We start from the raw sequence: 24951 nt of genomic DNA, 5'->3' as shown, positions 1-24951 counted from the left end.
TAAAGAAAATAAAAAACAAAAGTAAAAACCTAGAAAACATAAAACCATCAAAACCATCAATAACTTTGCCATATGGGCATTCCAACATAACCAACCACTACTAGTCGGGGATCTCCACTCGGCCTTCTGGCCAAGAATAGAGTGGAGGCCAGCGAGTAGTGTGGGGTCCCAAATGTGGGACATAACTCCTAGGAGTTGGCCTATTTGGGGGAAAGTGGCACAGCACCAGTTGTGAGCCCGCCAGAAAACCTGTTCGGCATAAAGAACAAATCAGCATCAGATATGTGCAAAACCAAATTACCACAGCAGTAGTAAAAAGCGAGGAAGAACCCAGGCGGTCCCTGTAAAAGGAAACATTAGCATGTTAGACAATTAGTTCACATGAGTCCTTCAGGACCTCCTCTGGGGGGGTGGAATGTTGGGGAGATTGCAAGATAGCACAGGGGGCATCATCCTGTTCCGTCCCCTGCGACGTGCAGGGCTCCAAGGTTGTGGGCGTGCAGGGAGTGGAATCTTCGGTGAAGACCTCCAATCTGGAACATCAATGGGGGTAAACTCAGGTGTTTCAGGAACTGCGGCAACTCATCCTTATATCGCAATGTGAATTGGCGGCCATCCGTGGTCACCGACAAATTAAAACGGAAGCCCCATCTGTAGACCAGCTTTGCATCCTGAAGGGCCTCAAGTAGTGGCTTAAGGGCACGGCGTTGCATTAAGGTGCGTCTGGAAAGATCTGGGAAGAAGGACAACTTTACGACATCAAAGTCCACGTAACGGACACCTCTGATATGGTATATTATGCATTCCTTCAATGAATATTTGTGCAGCTTGCAAATGATGTCCCTTGGTTTATCTGGATCATCTGAAGGTGGATGGAGGGCTCTATGAGCGTGGTCTGTTTCAATCTGGTCAGGCGCTTTGCGGCCGAGAATCTGCTTGAAAACACCTTGCAGAGTAGGAACTATATCTCTGGGAGCAGTAGCTTCTGGCAAGCCTCTAATACGGATGTTAACTCTGTGACTTCTATTTTCAAAGTCATCCATTTGATCTATTAAATAGTTAATCCGTCGGTCTTGGGTCTTGCAGCGTTCATTAAGTGCTTGCAGGGCAGGTGTAACCACTTCCCATTGTGACTCCAGGTCCTCCACTCTACCCCCAATATGTGCTGTATCAGCCTGGAGTGCCTCAATGTCCTGCCTAAAGGCCTTCTCAACCCTGTGGGGTGAATAGCTCCAGGTCAGCTTTAGTGGGGAGGGAGAGAATAAGAGCCCGCAAGTTCTTGTCCCCCATTTCATCTCCCACCACTGAGTGAGCCACTGGACTGGCTGTGTGTGAGGGTGAGGCGGGAGGAGAGAGCGAGGGTGATGGGAGTTGTGGGATAAAGGTTTTACATGAAGAAATAGTAATAAATAAAAGCTGATCATTTTAATCACCCCTGCCAGTTTTAAATGGTTTGTCACATCCATGTAAACTGATACAGTCTGCTGGAGAATTTGTGCTGTGAAAAACAGCAGAATAAAGCCTGGTACACACCATCAGGTTTTTTTCGTTCAACTCAGCAGGCTGAACAAAAAAAACGAAGGAACTCGGAAAGAGCTCACTGTACTAACTATGCGATATTAGTGCAGCGATCTCCTGCTGAGCTATTGTGTTCTGACAGGTGGACTGTGAAATGAAATTATGAACACATGCTTATCAGCCATTCTGAATAAACTATCATCTTTAGACAAGTTTCTACAGGACATTGCTTCATAAGGCTTCAGTAGGAAACCACCATTCTTCAAAGCAAGTAATTATGAAATTGCATTATAGTTATTATTCCGTGCATGGTTTAATGGTTAGTCAGTACAGGTTACTCTTGGCAGACAACAGACTTCAGATATTCTGTGTAAAAAAGTAGCCCCTTTAACCATTCTAAGACTCTGTTCACAATCAGCTGCAGCCGCGTTAGCGCTAAAACGCTGCTCGTTTTAGGGACGTTTTAGCGGCACTTTAGCGTTGTTTAAGCGACACTTTTCGGCTTCTAGCGGGATGCTTTTAAGCCTACAGAGGGGGTTAAAAACTCCCTCTTAAAAACTAAATACAGCGCTCCCAAACCGCCCCAAAGATGCTGCTTGCAGGACTTTTCAGAACGTCCCGCATGCGCATCGTCCCAGTGTGAAAAGTCACACTTGAATGAATGGGAGGCGGTTTTCAGGCACTTAGCAGAGGCTAATTCCTGCACTAAAGCGCCTGAAAACCACCCCAATGTGAAAGGGGTCTTAATGTTGCCCAACTTATATGAAATTGGATTCATAGAACTTTTCTCAAATCTGCTATTACATAAGCAGTGAAAACCTAGATAGTAACAAAAGCAAAGGTAAACAAACTAAATGGAAGGGAAAAACAGATTTTTAGAAAGAAGGTGAATAATAAAAAACAAGGATAAATACTTTTTAAAATAACTATGGATATCCATCTCTAGTAGCACACATAGGAAGTCTTAGATACCCTAGCCATGCTGTTTTGTTTTTTGTAAACAGCAGTTTGACAAAATTAATCTGTTAAATAGATAGAAAAGATTAGTGTTACTAAACCCACAACAGTAAAATCTGTATATGCAGAATAGCATGCTTGTTATACTCACTGTGGAATTAAGGGGTTAGTCCTCTGCATTGTGTAAAAAAGGCTCTTTGACACTATATGGACAGATCCTTCCCTCCTGCACAATCTATCTTGGCAAGGCCATATTGTAGAATACAGTGAGGGTAGCCATCCTGCACATGCTCAGTTTAATCTCTATTGCTGGACAGAACATTTCCTGTTTCAGATGAACTGTTCAGGTCACATGATATTGAATCACATATGTGGGCGTGTATACAGGCTGTAGTTGAAATCTCCTCCTACCTGAACTTTCAGCACTGGACAAAATGTGCAGTTTATCATGGGACTGTGGTATACAGATCAGCAAAAAAAGGTATATAGTGGCAGTATTTTAATGTAAAAAGAAGATTTATAAACTGTGGCCACTGGGGGGGGGGGGGGGGGCAGAGGAACTATTTTCATATTACTGGGTTTAGTAACACTTTAAAATAAACATGTTTGTGTTTTCCAATCAATTTATTACACGAGGTACCCTCTTTATTAGAAAAACAAATGCAATACATGACCATAAGAGAGCTAGGGGTCAGAAGATGGAAATGGAAGTGGAGAGGGATAAAACTGTGTAGGGGGTCAGAAACCATTATTGTCTATAGTGACATTTTGACTTTTAGCACGACTGTAGTGTTTTTGGGGTAACACCGGCAGATTACTGAATGATTTTGCCCCGGTTCACACTGCTGCGACTTGGGGAGCGACTTGAGAGTTCAAAGTCGCATGACAAGTTGCTCCTCATTAACGGCAATGGAACCATTCTAATCAGTGTTACTCAAGTCACTCCGAACTTAGAAAAAGGTTCCTGCACTACTTTTGTTGCGGCTTCAACAAGAAGTCGTATGCAAGCCACGATTAAGTCGCGCAGGGATGTTGGATTTAAAGTTGCGGGAAAGTTGCACAACTATGAAGCTGATTTCCTTAAGTTGTTCTTGGATTCTTAATTTTCTGTAGCCATTTAAAAAAACTGTTTACCATTTGTTCCCTTACTATCGCACTCTATAGCAAAACCACTTGCCAACCACAAAACATAAAAAGGAAATTACTGGCAGGCCTCTCCTACATAGGAAGTGATACAACTGTATCAGATATTGTGCACAGGAAACCTGCTAAAATGTCAGCTGCCTGCTTGAAAAACATTCTTCTACATAAAAAATCTTACAGGAGTGTTGCAGATAAAAGGTTATTTCTATGTAATTTCTATATAATCTTAATCATTGTTATGGCATTATTTATACAAATGTATTAATACACCAACAAGCAACAGAATGAAACGCAGCAATTTATTTGAAATTAGCGGTGAAGCCTTGAACATACTAAGGCCCCTTTCACACTGGGGCGGTAGGGGGCGTCGGCGGTAAAACAGCGCTATTTTTAACGCTGTTTTTACCGCGGTATTATCCACTTGTATTATCCACTCGTATAGCGCGGCTATAGCTGCGGTATTGCCGCGGTATAGCCGCGCTGTCCCATTGATTTCAATGGGCAGGAGCGGTTTAGGAGCGGTGAATACACCGCTCCTTCACCGCTCCAAAGATTCGGCTGACAGGAGATTTTTTCTTCTCCTGCCAGCGCACCGCTTCAGTGTGAAAGCCCTCGGGCTTTCACACTGAACAAACAGCGGAGGCTGTTTTGGGGCAGTTTGCAGGCGGTATTTTTAGCGCAATAACGCCTGCAAACCGCCCCAGTGTGAAAGGGGCCTAATACCCATGGTTAACATTTACTAAGTAAGTAACTTACTAAATATAAACTGAGTTTTGGGAAGAACTCCAGGTTTTCTTTTACTTTTAAAACGTATTGCTCAATATTGGAAGACATAAAAAAACAGATTACCCTGCAATATTCGCCTCCTTTCCAGTGCTTCCCTCACACAGATGCATTCACTGCCTATGCTACTAGCCAACCTCCAGTCCTCATCCTAGTTAACCACTTCAGCCCCGGAAGGATTTACCCCCTTCCTGACACAGGCCATTTTTTGCGATACGGCACTGCGTTGCTTTAACTGACAATTGCGCGGTCGAGCGATGCTGTACCCAAACAAAATCGACGTCATTTTTTCCCACATAGAAAATATATTATAATAGAGCTTTCTTTTGGTGGTATTTGATCGCCTCTGCAGTTTTTATTTTTTGCGCTATAAACAAGAGCGACACTTTTGAAAAAAAAACAATATTTTTTACTTTTTGCTATAATAAATATCCCCCAATATTTTAAAAAAAAACAAATTTCTTCCTCAGTTTAGGCCGATATGTATTCTTCTACATGTTTTTGGTAAAAAAGATCGCAATAAGTGTATATTGATTGGTTTGTGCTAAAGTTATAGCGTCTACAAAAAAGGGGACAGATTCATGGCATTTTTTAAAATTTATTTTTTATACTAGTAATGGCAGCAATCTGCGATTTTTATCGGGACTGCGACATTGCGATGGACAGATTGGACACTTTTGACACTTATTTGGGATCATTGACATTTATACAGCGATCAGAGCTATAAATAGCCACTGATTACTGTATAAATGTCACTGGCAGGGAAGGGGTTAACACTAGTGGGTGACCAAGGGGTTAAATGTGCCCCCTCAGCGTGTTGTAACTGTAGGGGGGATGGGACTGCCTGGGGGAGGAGACAGATCATTGTTCCTATATACTAGGAACACACGATCTGTCTCCTCTCCCCTGCCAGGACGCGGATTTGTGTGTTTACACACACAGATCTTTGTTCTGGCTCTGTCAGGAGCGATCGCGGGTGCCCGGCACGTGCATCGGCTCCTCGGTGATGCAGAGGTGCCCTATACCATTTAAACATACAGCAATTTGCACAAAGGGGACATTCTGCCGCCGGGCAGTCGACAATCACTTAAATCACACCCAGGGGTTGATTTACTAAAACTGGGGCATTCGGAATCTGGTGCAGCTGTGCATGGTAGCCAATCGACTTCTAACTTTAGCTTGTTCAATTAAAGTGGTTGTAAAGTTGTCATTCTATGCATGAAGGTAAAAAAAAACCTTCTGCACAGTGTTTTACCTTCACAGTGTTTTACCTTCATGCATAGAATGACAACCCAGTCCCCTCCCACCACTACCCCCCCCCCCAATACTTACCTGAGCCCCATTTCAAACCAGCGATGTGCACGAGAGCTTCGGCTCTCCGGAGACTTTCCCTTCTCATTGGCTGAGAGAGCAGTGGGTGCTATTGGTTCCTGCTGCTGTCAATCACAGCCACAGAGCAAATGAGGAGAGAGAGAGTATCTAGAGAGCCGAGCCGCGGCTCTGTGTGTGAATGGACACACAGAACCTTGGCTCTGGAGCGAGCCTGCTTGGGTGCCTCATAGCAATCTGCTTGCTCTGGGGGCAGGGGGGAGGGGCCAGGTTTGCCAACGGGGGACCCAAGAAGAGGTGGATAGGGGCTACTCTGTGCAGAACCACTAATAAAAAATAAAAAACAATACAACCACAACCTGGAAGCTGATTAGGTACCATGCACAGCTGCACCACATTTTGCACTCTCCAGTTTTAGTAAATCCCCCCCTCCTCCTCACTGTCATGCAGCCCACTTCTTGTGAGCCCAGAATGTTTATGACCACCCCCACCCACCCTTCCTAAGGAACATCATCATGCCAGTCTGGGGTTACAGTACAGCTGCACAAATCAGCGCTCACACATCACTATATCAAGGACCACCATTACCATATAGAAAGCAAAGACCTGTGATATCATGCAATCAGCAAGACGAAATCTGGAGGTAAGATTTTAGTTAAGTAAGCTATCATTTTTAAATGTATGAGATAGAGCTGCACGATTCTGAATAAATGAGAATCACAATTTTTTTGCTTTGTAAAGATCAGGATTCTCTCATGATTCTTGTGGTGTAACGTCATCTTTCACATTATACAAAAAAATTGGGCTAACTTTATTGTTTATTTTTTTTTAATTATTATTCATTGAAGTGTATTTTTTCCCAAAAAATTGTGTTTGAAAGACCGCTGCGCAAATACAGTGTGACATAAATATTGCAACATTTTATTCTCTGGGGTCTCTGCTAAAAAAATATATATATATAATGTTTGGGGCTTTTAAGTAATTTTCTAGCAAAAAATACTAAATTTAACTTGTAAGTAACAAGTTTCCAAAAAAGTTTGGTTTTTAAGTGGTTAAACAGACCTTATTTACAGACCGAAGTTCATCCCTTTGATTCAAAAGAACTAAAAGATACTTTGTATCTCTTCTCTTTTCTATCTCTCAGCACTGAGGAATGCTGATATACATTTGTTGGCTTTTTTTTTTTTTTGATAGCTCGGCTCTGCACTGTTTACATAGAATCGAGGAAATGGCTGACTAGGATCTTGAGGGGGGTTGAATCGAGATTGCGATTTTTTAATGATTACTCGTGCAGCTATACTATGAGACAAGGGAGTTCAAAGCGGGGTGAGAGAGACTGTGGGGACTATGGAGGTTATTTTCTATCAGCATGCAAATTGTTTATTTTATGTGTAGCATCCTTGTCCTAAACAGGGTTGCTAGTAAATTTAATTGTGTTGTCACATGAAAAGATATAATAAAATATTTACATAAATGTGAGGGGGTACTCACTTTTGTGAGATATTGTATATATGTTCTGCCTGAAAGAAGTTTAAAAAGTGCACATCCTATGCCCATTAAAATATTTTAATACAGAAGCATGATATAATGACCACAGGAGACACTACTTTAAACTTAACTGTACCAGATTTTTTTTTGTTTTATTTAGCATGGGAAAGTGTTAGAACCTCTGTTAGGCCTTTTATTGCTGTATGTGTCCCCTGACAAAATCCAGATGTTGAAACATGTTGAATGGAATGGTCAAAGTCACTATGCTAGCAGTGGATGGTCTGTGTGAGTTCTGTTGGGTAATATCATACACTGTTTATAGTGCTCTAGACACTCAGCATTTGTAAGTTTTATGCCCCGTACACACGATCGGATTTTCCGACAACAAATGTTGGATGTGAGCTTGTTGGCGGAAAGTCCCACCGTGTGTATGCTCCATCGAACATTTGTTGTCGGACTTTCCGCCAACAAATGTTGGCTAGCAGGTTCTCAAATTGTCCGCCAACAAATGTTTGTTGTCGGACTTTCCGATCGTGTGTACACAAGTCCGACGCACAAAAGTTCACGCATGCCAACATCCTTCGAACAAAAATCCACGGTTTTGTTGTCGGAAAGTCCGATCGTGTGTACGGGGCATTAGGCTTCATGTGCACGGAACATTTTAAAAACCTCTCCTGAACGATGACAGCTAGTAACCGACGTTTAAAAACGTCCGTTGTGCCACGTTTATATGCCGCGTTTAGCCGCGTTTGTGTTTGCGTTTAGAAGGGTTTTTTGCATTGCAAATGGTCAGAAATGTACATCCATTAAAAACGCCTATAAATGAAACGCAGCTAAACACGTTTACACACGTTTACAAGCTGTTGCAGGCATTTGGCGTTTCAAATGCCTCTGAACATCTGTCCTGAATGCATTTTTTTGCTTTCCAAAAAAAGCTTCTAAACTCAACTGCCTGAAAAACAACTATAAACGACTCGGTGTACATGTACTGATAAGATAACATAGAGGAGAGTTCAGGGGCAGCTGAAAAAAACGCTGCTCCTAAGGCTTCATGTACACAGAACGTTTTTACAACCGCTTCTGAACGATTTAACTCGACAGATAGTAACCCACATTTAAAAAGTCCATTTTGAGGCATTTACCGTTTACCAACAGCAGTGTACATGGAGTAATAATATTTGTGGTTTGTTTTGTTTTGTTTTTGTGGCCCATTTAATCTACATCTCTACGAACACAGAGAGAACAGGCTGATTATTTTAGTTTGATTAAAAATTAACTTTTGGTCAATTGTGAGCATTTTCTGAACAATTTTGCACTTTTTTTATGATTTGATTTGTGTATATGTAACCGACACAATATGGTGTTTCTGCACTGTATGTCGTATTATTGTTCCTGGAGTATGTCTATTTCACAGCTGTCAGAAAGAAAAGGAATGAGGGGAAATGTTCCTAACAGGGACACAGGCAGCAATTGTTTACTTATTTTTTTTAGTAAAGAAGGGAAGAGGAGAACATTTGCCAGATTTTCACTGTTGTCTTTATTCTTGTGGGGGAGATTTTTCCTCACTTCCTGTCCACTGAACAAATATTAAACAGAAAGCAAGGAGAAATCCCACAAAGGGCCAACACAACATATAAAGCCTTGAGTAAGGACTGGGTGTGCTAAAAGCAAAGTACCACAAGCAGAAAGTATAAAGGCCATATTTTTTATTCAGATTCTTAAATCATAAAATACATTTAGTGAGTTCAAAGGGTCTGGGTATACACAGAGGAAATGTTTTGACTTTTTATGATGAAGAATCTGAATAAAATTAATCTGGACTTTATATGTTCTGTTAGCATTTTTTTCATTGCAGACCAAAGCCTCAACTCCATAGCTCCCAACTGTCCCTGATTTCTAGGGACTGTCCCTGATTTGAAGCAATGTCCCTCTGTCCCTCTTTCCCCCCTCATTTGTCCCTCATTTTGGTCTGATTCATATAGTTGTCTATAAAATGTACTTTTTATCTTTCAAAAAGTGTTTCCCAGTACTAAACCTTTCATCCAATTTCTAAATTGCTGCTTTTGTACATTTTGAAAGCCAACATAAAGGAATAGTAGTGGTACAAAAAAGCCCTTGTTAATTTAATTAACCTTTTTTTGGTTAATTCTCCTTTAAGGGGGTGTGGCAGGGGGCATGTCCTATGCCTATATACATTTGTTAGTAAATGCCTCTCATTCCCATCTCAAAATGTTGGGAGGTATTCTCAACTTGTGCAAAGAGCTGACCGTCAACCAACGAAGAGGAGCTTCGGCCATTTCTGAAAAAAAATAATAGTCAGCAGATACAAACATTGTAGCTGCTTACTTTTAACAAAAAGACAATTACCAGCCCAGGGATTCAGTGCTGTCTTCACCATAGCTGGTTCTTTGACAGGCTTTGGGTCCCTGGCACCATCATCTTGGAAGTGGGAAGTCAGGTTTGACTACCTGGTGTTTCACAGCCAGCTCCCCAACACTGTGCTTGCTTTCTGAATGGTCCCTCAGCCTACCTGGGACCTTTGACATGTCCCAGAAGGCTGTGGGCGGGGGGGGGGGGGGCGAGGTGGGAGCAGGTAACTGCAAGAAATAGGTACCCACGCCAAAAAAAAAAAAAAAATGTTTTCTAAAACAGGCAGAAGAGGAGGTAAGGAGAAGAATTGATGGAGCTTGACATTTTAGGTGAAGTTCCGCTTTATTCCTTCTACACTGCTTATGCTAATTCTGAAATGAGAACACAACTTTGAAAAGATCCAGCTTCCCATTTCTTCTACTTTCAATGTATAAAACCTGACTGAATTCTAATCCTTTCCTGCTCTATCCAAAATGGTTTATGGACTGTAGCTACAAGCGATGTATACAGTTCTCGACTTGGCTTATTATGAATGAATATGTGGCGATGTACATTTGTATTCACAAAACGTTATATTTTTTTTCTAAGGTTCACCGCTAAGCATACACAGAGAAAAATACATATTAAATAAAAGCTAGCGACCGGAAACAAGCTTGGAAAATGCCTTTCAAAAACGGTTTGGAATTGACAGAATTACAGAACATGAACACGCCAGAGGATGATAATATCAGCAATGATTCCAATGAGCTCAGTGAGGCAGATGGTAATCGTATCAGCAGGTGGGTAATGTTCCTAGATATGGATCACTGAAACTACAGTCATCTTACTAATTATTAACTACATCTGATTAAAATTCCATCATATCACTGTAGTCAAGAAATATTGTTTGCTCTGTTTTGAATGAGCATGTTTCCTGAGATTTTTTTCGACCTTTGAATATAATTGTTATCAGTGCTCAACCAAGAAAGAAAAGCTTAAATAGCACCTGATGGTCACAAAAGTATAAACATAATTTGCAGTAGTAAAATAGTAGTAAAGTGCTTTTACTGTTTGTTCAGAATTTGAAAATGTTTGTGCATAAAATTGGTCCTTACCCAAGGACAAAGACGGAAAGCTTGTTTGACCCCAGTACAGGTAGGTTGGAACTCTTTGCAGCCAATTGTAAATAAGCATTCAATAGCCTTATTTAAAGTGGTTGTATAGTCTTTTTTTGAACTTTTACCTACAGGTAAGCCTATAATAAGGCTTACCTGTAGGTAAAATTAATATCTCCTAAACCTGTATGGTTTAGGAGCTATTTACTTTTCTTGCAGCCGCTGACGTCATGCGGTGCATGCGCTACTCAGGCCCGGCTGAAGGTCCGGCAGACGTATTACGGCTTCGGCCACTCACAGCGCCGGAGCCGCGATACCCGGAAGACACGCCGAGGCAACATGTCAGCTCCTTCGGCGTGGATCGGGTGAGATACCGGCGCTTTGTTCTAAGGTGAGTATTTCATAATGAGCTAGTATGCGCTGCATACTAGCTCATTATGCCTTTGCCTTGCAGGTTTTTTTGTTTTAAAAAAAAAAGCTCAGGTTTACTACCGCTTTAAGTTAATAAATAGCTGTTCTGCAGCAAGTTTTAGTGGTTTAAAGTGGTTTTCCAGCATAACTCAATATTTAAAGTGTTATTAAACCCACAACAGTAAAATCAGTCTGTATATGCAGTAAACCATGCTTATTATACTCACTGTGGAACCCTAAGGGATTAATCCTCTGCACTGTGTAAAAAGGCTGTCTTCTCTGATCTGTCCCTTCTTCCACAGTCCCCAATCCATCTCCTGATAGAATAGAGCCTTGGGGGGACTCTGCCCATGCTCGCTTTGGTGTGTATTGCTAGGGAGTTTTTTTCTCTTGGTGCATGTGATCAGCACAGGGCCAATTGGCACTGTCCAGACAGAGGGTCAGGGGTCATGCAGCCTCATAGGACGGTTAGAGGAGAATGAAAACTCCTCCTACAAGCTTTAACCATACACTGATAGAAGTCACAAGACTGCTATATACTGCTGATGAGAAAAGGTATTTAGCAGTTTATATTTACTAAAATAATTAAATTTTCGTGTTCTGTGTACTGTGGGAGATCAGATATAGTGAATGCAGACTCCTTGGTTTAGTGACACTTTGGGGTTGATTTACTAAAACTAGAGAGTGCAAAATCTGGTGCAGCTGTGCATGTAAGCCAATCAGCTTTTAGCTTCAGCTTGTTTATTTAAGCTTTGGCAAAATACCTGGAAGCTGATTGGTTTCTATGCAGAGCTGTATCAGATTTTGCACTCTCCAGTCTTAGTAAATCAACCCCAGAATTGCTTGTTTTTAGACCTTTCTGTATGGAAATCTAAAGGGATGTGTATCATCCCAAGTTGGATAAATGAATGTAGCCCATAGGACTGTCAGTACACTCTATGAGACTGCAGGGAATTAAACTTTTGCTATCAGAAACATGGGGGCTGCATTGTTAATCTTGTTCTTGCCTGGCTAACCCTTTGACTTTCAGTACATTCTGAGTTGCTTACCTTGAATCAAAATGTATATAAAGAAAGTCACAAGCCTTTATTAGTATGCTGCATTTGGGTAAAACTAGTCATGCATGTTTTGTATTCAGAGATCCAAAGAAAAAACATCATGTATGGAGGAATCTCCACTGATAGCTTTTATTCAGGTAGCCACAGCACCCGTAGCTGCTTGAATACCTGAATGCATCAGATAGGATTTGGTGGATTATTTTCCACCTGGCTCAGTTGATTTTAAATTGACTTTGGTAGGGGCGAGTAGTGCCAATAGGACCCACTATGACTTAAATTTCAGACAATTCAGCAGGAATCGACCCAAAATTTGAGACATGTATGGCCAGCTTTAGTAGCTCAAATTACTGAAGCAAGAAGATCAATATCACAGCCAGCAAATAACACGTCAGCAAAGGCAACAGAAGCATTTTATTGAGTATAAAGATGAAAAATAATGTAGCAAAAGACAAAGTCTCCAAAGATTATCTATACAGTAAGTATCAATACTGGATTTAACCCTTCTAGAAATACGCCCCAAAGCCTCCAACCATCTTCCATTGCTTTGAAAAAACATTTACTGCGAGATGAGCCAAAGCAATCATTATGTTCCATTTAATGTGTTTATAATCCTATCCAATACTGGTTGCTGAGTTTAACATTTTGGTAAAGCTATTAAAGTGTTACTAAACCCAGGACCCTGCATTCACTATATCTGGCTATCTGCCAATATGGCCAATAGAACTTAACCAAAAAGTGCATTCTATGCATCCAAAAATATAGAAAATCTACCAAATCAAATCATTATTCAACCAAAAATATAATGTCAAAGCTGCCCCTTTTGCCCTGCCTTAAAGATGGCCCTGACTGCAGTCGCCTGTGCTGCCTGTGCAAGTGGCTTCCCCTCTGCATATTGACCACAGGAGGTCGTTCCCTTGGCCCCTTCGCTCTTCATAGAATGCTCTGTACTTTTTTCAATGGATACAAAGCATTTTTTGATTGGAAGAGGTGGAGATCATGACATCACCACCCCTTCTCTCCACATCCTCTAATGTTTTGTATACCTTGAAAAAATACTGTACAGGGCATTCTATGAATGGCAGAGGTGTGATGTGCAATAGCTACGGGGCCTCGTAGAAATTTCCCAGCCCTTGGTATGTTGTCAGTTCCAATAAAGGAATGGATCCAATGAGCAGACCTGAAATTTCTGGATAATAACTAGCAACTACAACATGTTAACAAGATTGAATTTTGAAATAATTCTCTTGGCCTAGAAAAAAATCTTTTAAGTAAACGTAGTAAACAATCTATTTGCCCTAATTCACATTCTTAACATGTAAACTACAAACATCCCATTATGTTGTATGGGGTGTTTTTAAATCTAACATATGTCTGCAATTGCATACTGCATTTAAAAAAAACATGCTTTCACTGAAACATTAAAGGCAAGTTTTAGCTCATGTGTGGATTTTCTAAGCTTCTAGAAATGGTCATAATTTCTGTTAACCATTAATTTTGGTATAACATTTTTAACAGATTGAGCTATAGCAAAAAGACTTATAAAGATCATATTAGGTTGGTTTATGCAAGTTAATCATTGAATAGATTTTTCTACTGCTTATGATAGAGATCCCAATGTCTAATATTGAGTTATCATTCTGGAGAGGTTTCTGGAGAGGTTTCTTCTGATGAATTCTAAAACCTCGTTTCCACTTGAAATCAAATCCAGAAAAGCATAATAAAGAGTAGATTTATCTTCTGCTGCTGTCTAGTTAGGCTGGAGGGACAGGGCTCTCAAACAGTAAGACATGAAAAGATCAAAATGAAGTATAGAACACATTCACTCGACTAAGTAAAAACACAGAGACTGAAGCCTGCGCTTTGTGAAAAATGCTTGTAAATAAGTCTCTCCAAAAAGGAGAAATAGCTTATGGGTAAATTATGTTATTGTAAGTGATTGTTCCAGCACTGGGTTTCAAAGCACAAGTCATTGCTGGATTACAACACTTGCCCATTGACAGTACTTTGTTAGTTGTTGAGTCCCATTAGCTGGTAATCCTGGTTGGTTCTGGTGGTGCTGGCTAACAAATTTTGTATCATAAAAACAAATCATTGCAAATGTGATAACATTAACAAAATAATGTTTATTATATCACATTGTCTTACATTTTAATATAGAATATGTTGTTTTATTGAGTTGTTCTACATAAACAAACCAATCTTGGCAAAACCACTATTCAGCAATATATTTGGGGCTCCCTGTTGGAACCCAGTTGTAGTACATGCATATAGTTTTTATATACATTCTATATATAGCCAGAAGCTTTTAAAGAGGGCCCATACTGTTGAAGTCATGCCAAACAAAAGGCACACAGGGGGACAAAGGGCTAATCCTCAGAAATGCTTGTAGGCTCCTAAAAGTTGATCTTCCCCCAGGGCCAATTTATCAAGCTGTGTTCCACACTGTGTCTATGTGGGGAGGTGGCCATCTTAGTAGAGATGCAGAGCTTCACTTCCTGATGTTATGTGGTGGGGACTAGTGGGGTAATTATCAAAAACCGGCAGGAGGGTTGGAGTGACACAGGTCCAGAGACCGAATGAAGCAGAAGCAGGAATATCTTATCACTGCAGGTCCTCAGGTACAGCTTTGTCTCCAGTAGGCCCTTAGAATATGAGAATAAGGACAAACACTACAGTGACATCACCAAATTGTACTCCAAGTCACCTGAGAATAGTAGTCATCAGAGGTGGAACTGGGCACAGGTTTGCCAGGGCACAGTCACATGTCAGGAAATGCAATAACATTTTCCAGGAGGAATTAAAGACAATCAGGTTGATTTACCAAAAGCAAATAGGCTTTTCACTCTGCAAGGAAGTTGTACTTTGCAGGAAAATTTGCACCAGAACTTAGTGAATCAGGTAAAGCTTTGCTAACTTCCATCATCCAATCATATTCAAGGAAAGTGCTGCTTATTTTATTTTCCTGACATTGTACAGGCATACCTCACTTTTAAGTACACAATGGGGTTTATTTACTAAAGCTGGGAAGTGCAAAATCAGGCTCACTTCTGCATAGAAACCAATGAGCTTCTAACCCCAGCTTGTTCAACTAATCTTTGGTAATAAAACCTGGAAGCTCATTGGTTTCTATGCAGAAGTGAGCCTGATTTTTCACTTTCCAGCTTTAGTAAATAAACCCCAATGTGTACTTAAAAGTGGGGTATGCCTGTATTGAGTATTCTTAGCAAAGTGAAACTTCACCAGATTCACTAAGCTCTGGAGCAAATTTACTTGCAGAGTGCAGCTTCCCTTGCAAAATTGCTGCATGGTTTTTATACTGTATATTGCAATGATGTCTGTAGGAACTAGACATGTGCAGAACAGAAAATGTGTTTAGCTTTGTTTAGGGTATATTCGTTATGTTCCGTTTCCGGAATTCGTTTAGTCTTGTTTCGTTTAGTCTTGCTCCTTTTATTCATTTTCTAACGAATTTCAAATTTTTGGAATGTTTAGAATTCAAATCAGTCAAAAATTGATAGACCAATCCAAATTCCATTTTGATTGCTAAGGAGGGGGCCATCAAGCCAGCCGCATACTTAACCACTTGATCTCTGGAAGATTTACCCCCCTTCCTGACCAGGCTATTTTTTGCGATATGGTACTGCATTACTTTAACTGACAATTTATATCCATTTTTCCCCACAAATAGAGCTTTCTTTTGGTGGTATTTGATCACCTCTGTGTTTTTTTTTTTTTTTTGTGCTATAAACAAAGACTGACAATTTTGAAAAAATATATATTTTTTACTTTCTGCTATAAATAATTTCCAGTAAAAAATAAATTTCTTCGTCAATTTAGGCCAATATGTATTCTGCTGCTTATTTTTTGGTAAAAAAAATCCCAATAGGCGTATATTGATTGGTCTGCCCAAAAGCTATAGTGTCTACAAACTATGGGATATTTTTGTTTATTTACTTATTTATTATTAGTAATGGCAGTGATCAGCGACATAGCGGGACTGCGATATTGCGGCGGACAATTTGGACACTAACTGACCCTTTTGACACTTTTTGGGAACCAGTGAGACTAGAGCAGTGATCAGTGCTAAAAATATACCCTGTCACTGTACTAATGACACTAGCTGGGAAAGAGTTAACATCATGGGCGATGAAGGGGTTAACTGTATGCCTAGGTATTGATTTTGTGTAGTGTGGGAGGTGCTTTTACTAAGGAAATGCATAGATCTGTGTCCCTGCTTTGCAGGAACACAGGATCAATGCCTTCCCTACTGACAGAACAGCAATCTGCCTTGTTTACATAGGGAGATCGCCATTCTTCCTGTGTACTGAACAATTGGCTGGTGCTGGCAGGCATTGAGTCAGTGATACCAGCCGATGGGCTCCCGCTGTGTGTGATCACAACGTGAGCGAGCCGCCAGAGGAGCGCTTGTGCGCACCCTATCCGAAAGGGCCGGATCCCGTATATATACCCTGCTGATGAGTTGATGATCATCTGTTGTTATGAACGCGGTGGCTGGCTTGCTGGGCTGCTCCTTAGCAACCAGCTATTTTTCAAATAGGATTTGGATCTTCAATCAATTTGTTGTTGTGAAAATGTAGAATTACCGTATTTAGGCATATAACATGCACATTCATTTTAAGAGGGAAGTTTCAGGAAAAAAACTTACATTTTAAATAAGGAACTTTGAAGGAAAATAAGGGTCAGTGCCCATCTGCAGCCTCACAAGTGCCATTAATGCAGCCTCATCAATCCACATCAATGCAGCCTCACCTTTCCCATCAATGCAGCAACCTCACCATTACCATCAATTCAGCAGCCTCACCATTACCATCAATGCAGCAGCCTCACCATTCCCATCAATGCAGCAGCTTCACCATTGCCATCAATGCAGCAGCCTCACCATTGCCATCAATGCAGCAGTCTCACCATTGCCTTCAATGCAGTAGCCTCACCATTGCCATCAATGCAGCAGCCTCACCATTGCCATCAATGCAGCAGCCTCACCATTGCCATCAATGCAGTAGCCTCACCATTGTCTTCAATGCAGTAGCCTCACCATTGCCATCAGTGCAGTCTGATCGATGCCTATCTGCAGCCTAAAGGGGACAGGGAGGGGACGGGACGAGCGCCGACAGATTACATACAGCAAGACTCTACTATGATAGACAGAACAGTGGTTCAATGGCTTCCCAGGAGACGGGACTTCCTATTACAGAGGCCGCCAAATGAACAGAAGATTCTCACTGTATGTAATCTGACGTCGCTCGTCCCGCCCCCCTCCCTGTCCCAGCCGAGGCAGCTAAAATTGAAGTATTGACGTATAACATGGACACGCTATTTGCACCCGATTTTCAGGGTGAAAAAGTGTCTGTTATATGCCAATGAATACAGTAGTTAGAAAACTAATACGATACTAAATTAAACTAATTTCAACACTGCCTTGTAAAAGTATTCATACCCCTTGAAATTTTCCACATTTGTCATGTTACAACCAAAAACATAAATAAATGGTTTTCCAAATTTTTTACAAATAAATATCTGAAAAGTGTGGCATGCATTTGTATTCAGCCCCCTTTACTCTGATACCCCCCCTAACTAAAATCTAGTGCAACCAATTGCTTTCAGAAGTCACCTAATTAGTGAATTCCACCTGTGTGTAATTTAATCTCAGTATAAATACAGATGTTCTGTGAAGCCCTCAGAACTTTAGAGAACAAACAGCATCATGAAGGCCAAGGAACACACCAGACAGGTCAGGGATAAAGTTGTGGAGAAGTTCAAAGCAGGGTTAAGTTATAAAAAAAATATCCCAAGCTTTAAACATCTCACGGAGCACTGTTAAATCCACCGTCCGAAAATGGAAAGAGTATGGCACAACTGCAAACCTACCAAGACGTGGCCATCCACCTAAACTGACATGTTGGGCAAGGAGAGCATTAATCAGAGAAGCAGCCAAGAGGCCCATGGTAACTATGGAGGAGCTGCAGAGATCAACAGCTCAGCTGGGAGTACCAGAAACCTCTTTTAGTCGTGCACTCCACAAATCTGACCTTTATGGAAGAGTGGCAAGAAGAAAGCCATTTTTTAAAGAAAGCCATAAGAAGTTCAGTTTGCAAGAAGCCATATGGGGGACACAGCAAACATGCGGAAGAAGGTGCTCTGGTCAGATAAGACCAAAATTGAAATTTTTGGCCTAAAAGCAAAACCCTATGTGTGGAGGAAAGCTAACACTGCACATCACCCTGAACACACCATCCCTATCGTGAAACATGGTGATGGCAGCATCATGTTGTGGGGATGCTTTTCTTCAGCTGGGACAGGGAAGCTGGTCTGAGTTTATAGGAAGATGAATGGAGCCAAATACAGGACAATCTTAGAAGAAAAAATGTTAGTGTCTGCAAAAGACTTGAGACTGGGGTGGAGGTTCACCTTCCAGCATGACAACGACCCTAAACATACAGCCAGAGCTACAATAGAATGGTTTAGATTAAAGCATATTCATGTGTTAGAATGGCCCAGGCACAGTCCAGACCTAAATCCACTTGAGAATCTGTGGCAAGACTTTCAAAATTGCTTTTTGCAGATGCTCTCCATCCAATCTGACAGAGCTTGAGCTATTCTGCAAAGAAGAATGGGCAAAAATTTCACTCTCTGGATATGCAGCTGTAACTGCAGTGAAAGGTGGTTCTACAGAATATTGACTCAAGGGGCTGAATACAAATGCACGCCACACTTTTCAGATATTTATTTGTAAAACAAATTGAAAACCACTTATCATTTTCATTCCACTTCAGAATTAAGTGCCACTTTGTGTTGGTCTAGCACACAAAACCTCAATATAATAAATGAACGTTTTTGGTTGTAACAAGAAAAAAATTTCAAGGGGTATGAATACTCTTTCAAGGCACTGTAAATACGTTACTATTTCACTTGGAGATTCGGATACATCCGAATCTCCGAAAAACCAAAAATTCGTCCAAATTTATATTCGGACCAAAGCAAATTGCACATATCTAGTAAGAACAATAAGACAGATTCTGACACTTCTGGCCAAACAGTCCAATGTAGTAGCAGTAGCTCATAGTGACAAGCTGTATGGGATATTTTAAATGACTGTGCTCCAAAGCAGTAAATATGCATTCCCAGGAGACCCTAGCTTGCATAATTTTTATAACATTCTGAACTAAAACTAACTTTCAGTAGCTATTGAGTTGTGCCTGCATCTGATCATCATCTGATATCCAACTTTAAATGTATATAACCAAGTAAGATGTATAACATAATGGGGTTGATTTACTAAGGGCAAATGGACTGTGCACTTTTCATAGTGCAGATGTACTCTGTAAGTGCAGTTGCTCCAGAGCTTAGTAAATACGGTAAAGCTTCACTTTGCAAAGAATATCCAATCCTGTGTGTAGCACCCTGGTATTAGGCAGGTTTGCTAACAAATTTAGTTATGCTAGGCGGTAATTAGCCTGGCTAATTAGTAGTTGTATCCTCTGACTTTTTTGCCTTAAGCCTGAATCTGGTGCATTCTCTCTTCTGTCAATAGGTGGCACTGCTGCCTTTGGCATTAGAATGACAAGACCACAGTGAGTTCAGGTTGTGAATAGACATAATTTCTCAGCCAATCATATTTGTGGCTAAGCATGCTGGGAGAGTCTATTTAAGGGGAATGAATCAAGTGATCAGTGTTCTTTTAGTCCCAGGCTGAGGCCCGAGGGCTGTATGTGAAGCAGCTGCTGAAGGTTAGGCCTAAGCCTGAGGCCTAGCCATGTGTGTAGAGGCTCATCCCGAGGGGAACCTGATCGTTGCAGAGGTTCAGCCGGACGGTGAACCGAGTGTTGCCAGAGGTGAAGGAGAAGCAGTTGCCACATGGGATGACCACTCCTGTTACCAGAGGCAAGTGAGAACCAGAGGTCAGAGATAAAGGGGACACCGTTGCTATTAAGGGACAACTACTCCTGTTATCAGAGGCCATATTTGTGAAGTCTGAAGAAGTACCAGAGCAGCCTTTTACACTAGCCGGGGAAAGTGAACAAGTTGGGAAAGTTTCAGCTTTCAAGTCAGGGACCCAGAGGGTGAGCGTGGGTGACACTTGAAGAGTAATCAGCGGGTTAGCTAAGAGCTAAGCCTGGGACCCAGCAGGTAGCGTAGGTGACGCTTGGAGTGTACAGCGGGTTATTCCTGCAGTGGTCGTCCCTAGCAACCAGCTACAGCTACATCAGGATTTTGTCTGGCTCCGTGGAAAGTTGGAAAGTAACATCTTTATTCTGCATAGACTGTGTTATTATCCATTTCAACTATGTGGAGAAGAACCAACGTGTCTCATTGCTCATGGGTGAGTGTCAGCCTGGTCTTTTGTCACTTTACTCCAGTGCTGCAGGGGTTAAGGCAGACTCCATTAAAGATTTGGCGCGTCGCGTGAGGAAAGAGGCGGGCGCTGAAGTTCCTGGGGAGCATGTGGGCCAATCCCTTGGCAGGGGGAGGAGCAGTCGCTCTGCAGGGGAGGAGAAGGAGATGCTGCTGTGTTTACCCCCATTACCAGTATATGTGTTGCTATACTGGTATCAAGCGGAGAGTATGGTGCAGTTCGGAGTCTCGATGTCGGACTGGAAAGTCTATGCTCCAGGCATCGATCAACCCCCATGGTAACTACAAATGAATTGGGACAAGTGTGTGGCCATTCCAGCTCAGGAAGCTCCTGAGAACCCTGCTGCTGTCGCTCGGCTTACTGAAGTGGCTGCTCCTTCAACCATTGTAGCTGCTCCAAAGTCAGGTATCCCAGTTAACTCCCGGGGTTGTGGTTGGGCCCATCTGTGTTCTCTGATGATGAAACCTCATGGGGAGAAGACAACCGAACCTGGTAAGCCTGATGCGAGTGAGTGCAGTGTGCCTGTGGGGACTGTAAAACCTGTGGCCACTAAAGGAGCAGAGTTTGAAAAGACTGCTGATGTTAGTTCAAAACTCAACTTGCTCCTGGCCGAAGAGTATTCCACTGAATCAGATTCCAATATTCTGTCTGATTGGATCTCTGAACTATATTTCGAATACTATGTTGTGGCCTGAGAGATGGTCTGAAATTGATGCTGAGGAACAGTGTGAGCCTACAGAGGAGGAAGTTCTTATTACTATCCAAGCCTCCAGCATTAGGCCTGAGGTTGTCTGCATCTACATCTTATGTTTTCTGTCGAGCAAGTTTCAGAAGAGAAGGAAAAGCTATGTGTAGCCCATGGCAGAGGCTAAGGAATGTATCGTCCATATTATGTTCGCTCTGTGCTTACGGCCTGTGGCAGGGGCCAAGAATCCTATTGTCACTAACCTGGGATTATGGTTGCTGAGTTACCCAGACTGTGTCATTGCTCGGAAGTCTAATCAAGTTAATGGGCAACCTTGCCTCACCACTATTGGAGCATCTGGAAAGTCTGTTCAACTACTTGATCCTTGTTGCTATTAGTAACACCATTCAGCTATTGAAAGCCTGTGACAAGTTCATCTTGACCAAAGTGGATTACAAAGTGTGCTAGTGGAGTTGTGTTGACTTTGCCTGAAGTTACTCCACACTTGAAAAATGCTGATACGGGGACATTCTTTCCCGTGCTGTTCTGCTGGACTGTGTTCCTAAATTCCAGCAGTTGCAGAGAGTGCTCCACAAGAGTCATGCTGGCCTGTGCATGGAAATTTACAGTGTGCCTCCCTCTGAAAAGTGACATGCTGATTTGAAGTTGAGCGACTTTAGCATGTCTTGTTCTTCATTAATGAGGAAAATTATTCTCAGTCCCCGGCTGTGCTAAGGACAGACTGGGATATCCTAACATTGCAAGGGGACCCTGTTGACCAAGAAGATGGATGGTTCTTCAAGAATTATTACATGGTCCCTTGCATATTGGCATAGCTAAAGTGCTGTTTGTATACAGCCATGCACCCTGTGCCCGGAGTTGTCCCTATGAAGGGGGGAAACTGCTGGGCAAAGTTGTTGCTGTGTTGTTGCACTTCCAGTGGGAAGATTGATGGACTTGGGGCTCCAAGGACACTGGGGGTGTTTATTTAGTTAGGTAGGATATGCTGTGGCAAAAAGAGCAAGTTCTCACCTTGAAACTCAGATTACTGAATTAAATTCACACAAGGACTGTTCTCTGACACTGACCACTAAGTGGCGTGAGAGTGCCAACCTGAGTGAGTCTTTATTGCAGCTTTGCTAATATTTGGTTTGGTCAATGTGGATTGATAAGTAAAAGTTATTTTCCAATATCGCTATGGAAAAGAGGTGGCACCCTCAAGGGGGTGGGGCCCATTTTCAACTGTACATACGTTTAGGTATAGTCATTGCTAAAGTATATAAATGTATATTGAGCTATCACTGCGTTGATTTTTGCACCACTTTGTTGCTCTCGGCTGAGAGTGAACAAACTTCACTTTTGTACATATTGCACTGTATTGCTTTAGGAATAGGATGTGTTTCTATGCTCTGTTTTCTACTCTCTCGGGTGTTACATCACCCATCGCGTCTTCCTTGGCTAAGGAGAGACATTGACCGCAGCTTGTATAACAATGCTAAACTTTCTGTTCTTTACAGGTGTATATAGTAGATAGATAGTTAGGATATAAGGCTACTGTTATTGTATTTTTCCCTCACTTGTTCGGGTGGTATGCCACACGTAAAACTGTAAATACTGTCTTCTATTTATCTGCCCTTGTGTGAACTGCCACTTGCTTTTCTACATATGTTATGTAAACCTACTTCATGTGGTACACCACATGTATTGTTACTTTGTTTGTCTTTTCCTATTACCCCACCTTTCCCAGTTTTTGCCTGGACATCCACTCCCAGGCTTGAGAGTATTTTTTTTTTTCTGCAAACTCCAAGACATAGTTTCCCTTGGCAGGGGGAGGATGTAGCACCCTGGTATTAGGCAGGGTTGCTAACAAATTTAGTTATGCTAGGCGGTAATTAGCCTGGCTAATTGGTAGTTGTATCCTCTGACTTTTTTGCCTTAAGCCTAAATCTGATGCATTTCTCTCTTCGGTCAATAGGTGGCACTGCTGCCTTTGGCATTAGAATGACAAGACCACAGTGAGTTCAGGTTGTGAATAGACATAATTTCTCAGCCAATCACATTTGTGGCTAAGCATGCTGGGAGAGCGCGTCGCCGTCGGTTCCCTCATTGTCTCCACAAATTGAAGACTGTGGGTGGGACGTGGGTGTCATCTGCCGCAGTACGGCGCATGCGCAATGGGCTGAGGACCCTGGCGCCATCTTCCTTGAGGGAATCGGCTTAGGCTTTAGCCTTCACTGTGGGAGGATGGGTAGGGTGGGCATTAGACTATGTCCACACCCTCCTTTCTCCTCCCCTTGTCCTATTTAAGGAGGAGGGGTGATTGGTATGGCAGCCTGCTTTGGTGCAACAGGTTGTCTGTGCTGAGTGCTCCTGCATGTCCTCAGTCTAATGTGCTCTGGTAGGTGAAAATTCTTTTTTTTCAATGGTTGTAAAAAAAAAAAGAGAAGAGAGAAAAGGAAAATAGAGGGAAGGTATAGTAAGGGGAGGAAATATTTTGTTTAAGGTATTTTTTTGTGTGGATGGCGCTCTGAGCCATAGCATGGTGTATATCTGAAATCTTTTCTCTTCTTTTTTTGTCTTCCCCTCTTTTTCTTGCTAGTGTGCTTTCTGTCCTTTCTTCTAAGCTGCTACTGTCTGCCCCCACAGCAATGAGTCAGCCGCCGTCAGATCAAGACCCTTGTTTGCTTAGGTAAGGACATGCACTTTGGTTCATGAAAAAAACAAAAAAAATAAATAAAAAAAAGAAAAATTATTTTTTTTAAGAAAAAGAGTGCTTTTACGCTGTTACCTTTTGTTTCAGCCCTATATGCCAAGATAAGTCTAACAGGACTTCTGGCCATCATGGAGGTCCTTCCCATCCAAGCCCTGAATGCAGTCAATCGTCTAGATCACGACGTCATTCTGATGAGAGATCTTCTTCCAAAAGACATCGATCGACAAATTCTCCCAGACGAGAAAGTTCAAGAAAGTGTCAGGCTTGCGGTGCTATTCCTATGGCAGATAAACTAGTCTGCAAGGATTGTTTTCAAAGCTATGCCGCTCAAGGGGAGGCTGAAGCTCAGCAAGTTACAGATCTTTAAAAAAAGTCGTTAAGGACTCACTAGCAGAACTATTGGGATCAACACTTCCCCAGCAAATTGTGACAGGAGTGCAGGAGGTGACTGCAGATGTAGTGCTCCCAGGTCCCTCTGCCACCGGTTCTGCGTTGTCCGCATCAGTACCTCCTCCTACAACTGGAGGGGAAAAGAATGAGTCAGAAGATTCAGCGGATGAGACTGACCCGTTGGGGTTCAGTTTTTCTTTAGTCCAGCCATTTGTGTCAGCAGTAAAGCAGGCTATAGGCTGGGAGGAGGTCGAGGAACCTCCTAAGAAGTCGAGGTCTTATTTTCCTTTTTTGAAGAAAAGACTTTCCTTTTTCCCGCTTATGGAGGAAGTGAAGGACCTCATCATGGATGAATGGAAAAAAGACAGAGAAGCGTTTTTCCTTGAACCGTTTGCATAAGCTTTACCCTTTAGCCAAGTCAGACTCAGCTCTTTTGGACACCTCCCTGGTGGTTGACGCTGCAGTTGTTCGCCTAGCCAAGAACATCACCTTGCCAATGGAGGACTCAGCCTCCTTTACGGATCCTTTAGATGGGCACATTGATTCAGACCTTACAAAGGCCTACCAGTCAGCCAAAGGCGCCTGCAGGCCAGCAGTGGCATTGACATCAGTCTCGTACGCTATTAGAGTCAGGACGG

The 24951-nt window shown here is 42.0% G+C and overlaps 1 protein-coding gene across 2 annotated transcripts in view; it reads left to right on the top strand.

Annotated features, from left to right (window-relative positions):
* Positions 1-24951, top strand: part of SLC38A1 (solute carrier family 38 member 1) — a 127865-nt gene that overhangs the window by 27028 nt on the left and 75886 nt on the right. Inside the window, exons 2-3 of one of the 2 annotated variants that reach the window (XM_073619961.1) lie at positions 10177-10367; positions 23810-23899. In XM_073619961.1, coding sequence (XP_073476062.1) covers positions 10249-10367; positions 23810-23899 — 209 coding nt within the window. In that variant the 5' untranslated portion in view covers positions 10177-10248. The remainder of the gene's footprint in view (positions 1-10176; positions 10368-23809; positions 23900-24951) is intronic. The other variant, XM_073619962.1, reaches the window with a different exon arrangement.

Source organism: Aquarana catesbeiana, linkage group LG03, assembly GCF_042186555.1.
Source record: "Aquarana catesbeiana isolate 2022-GZ linkage group LG03, ASM4218655v1, whole genome shotgun sequence".
NCBI classification, from domain to species: domain Eukaryota; kingdom Metazoa; phylum Chordata; class Amphibia; order Anura; family Ranidae; genus Aquarana; species Aquarana catesbeiana.
This window is presented reverse-complemented; position numbering and strand designations above follow the sequence as displayed.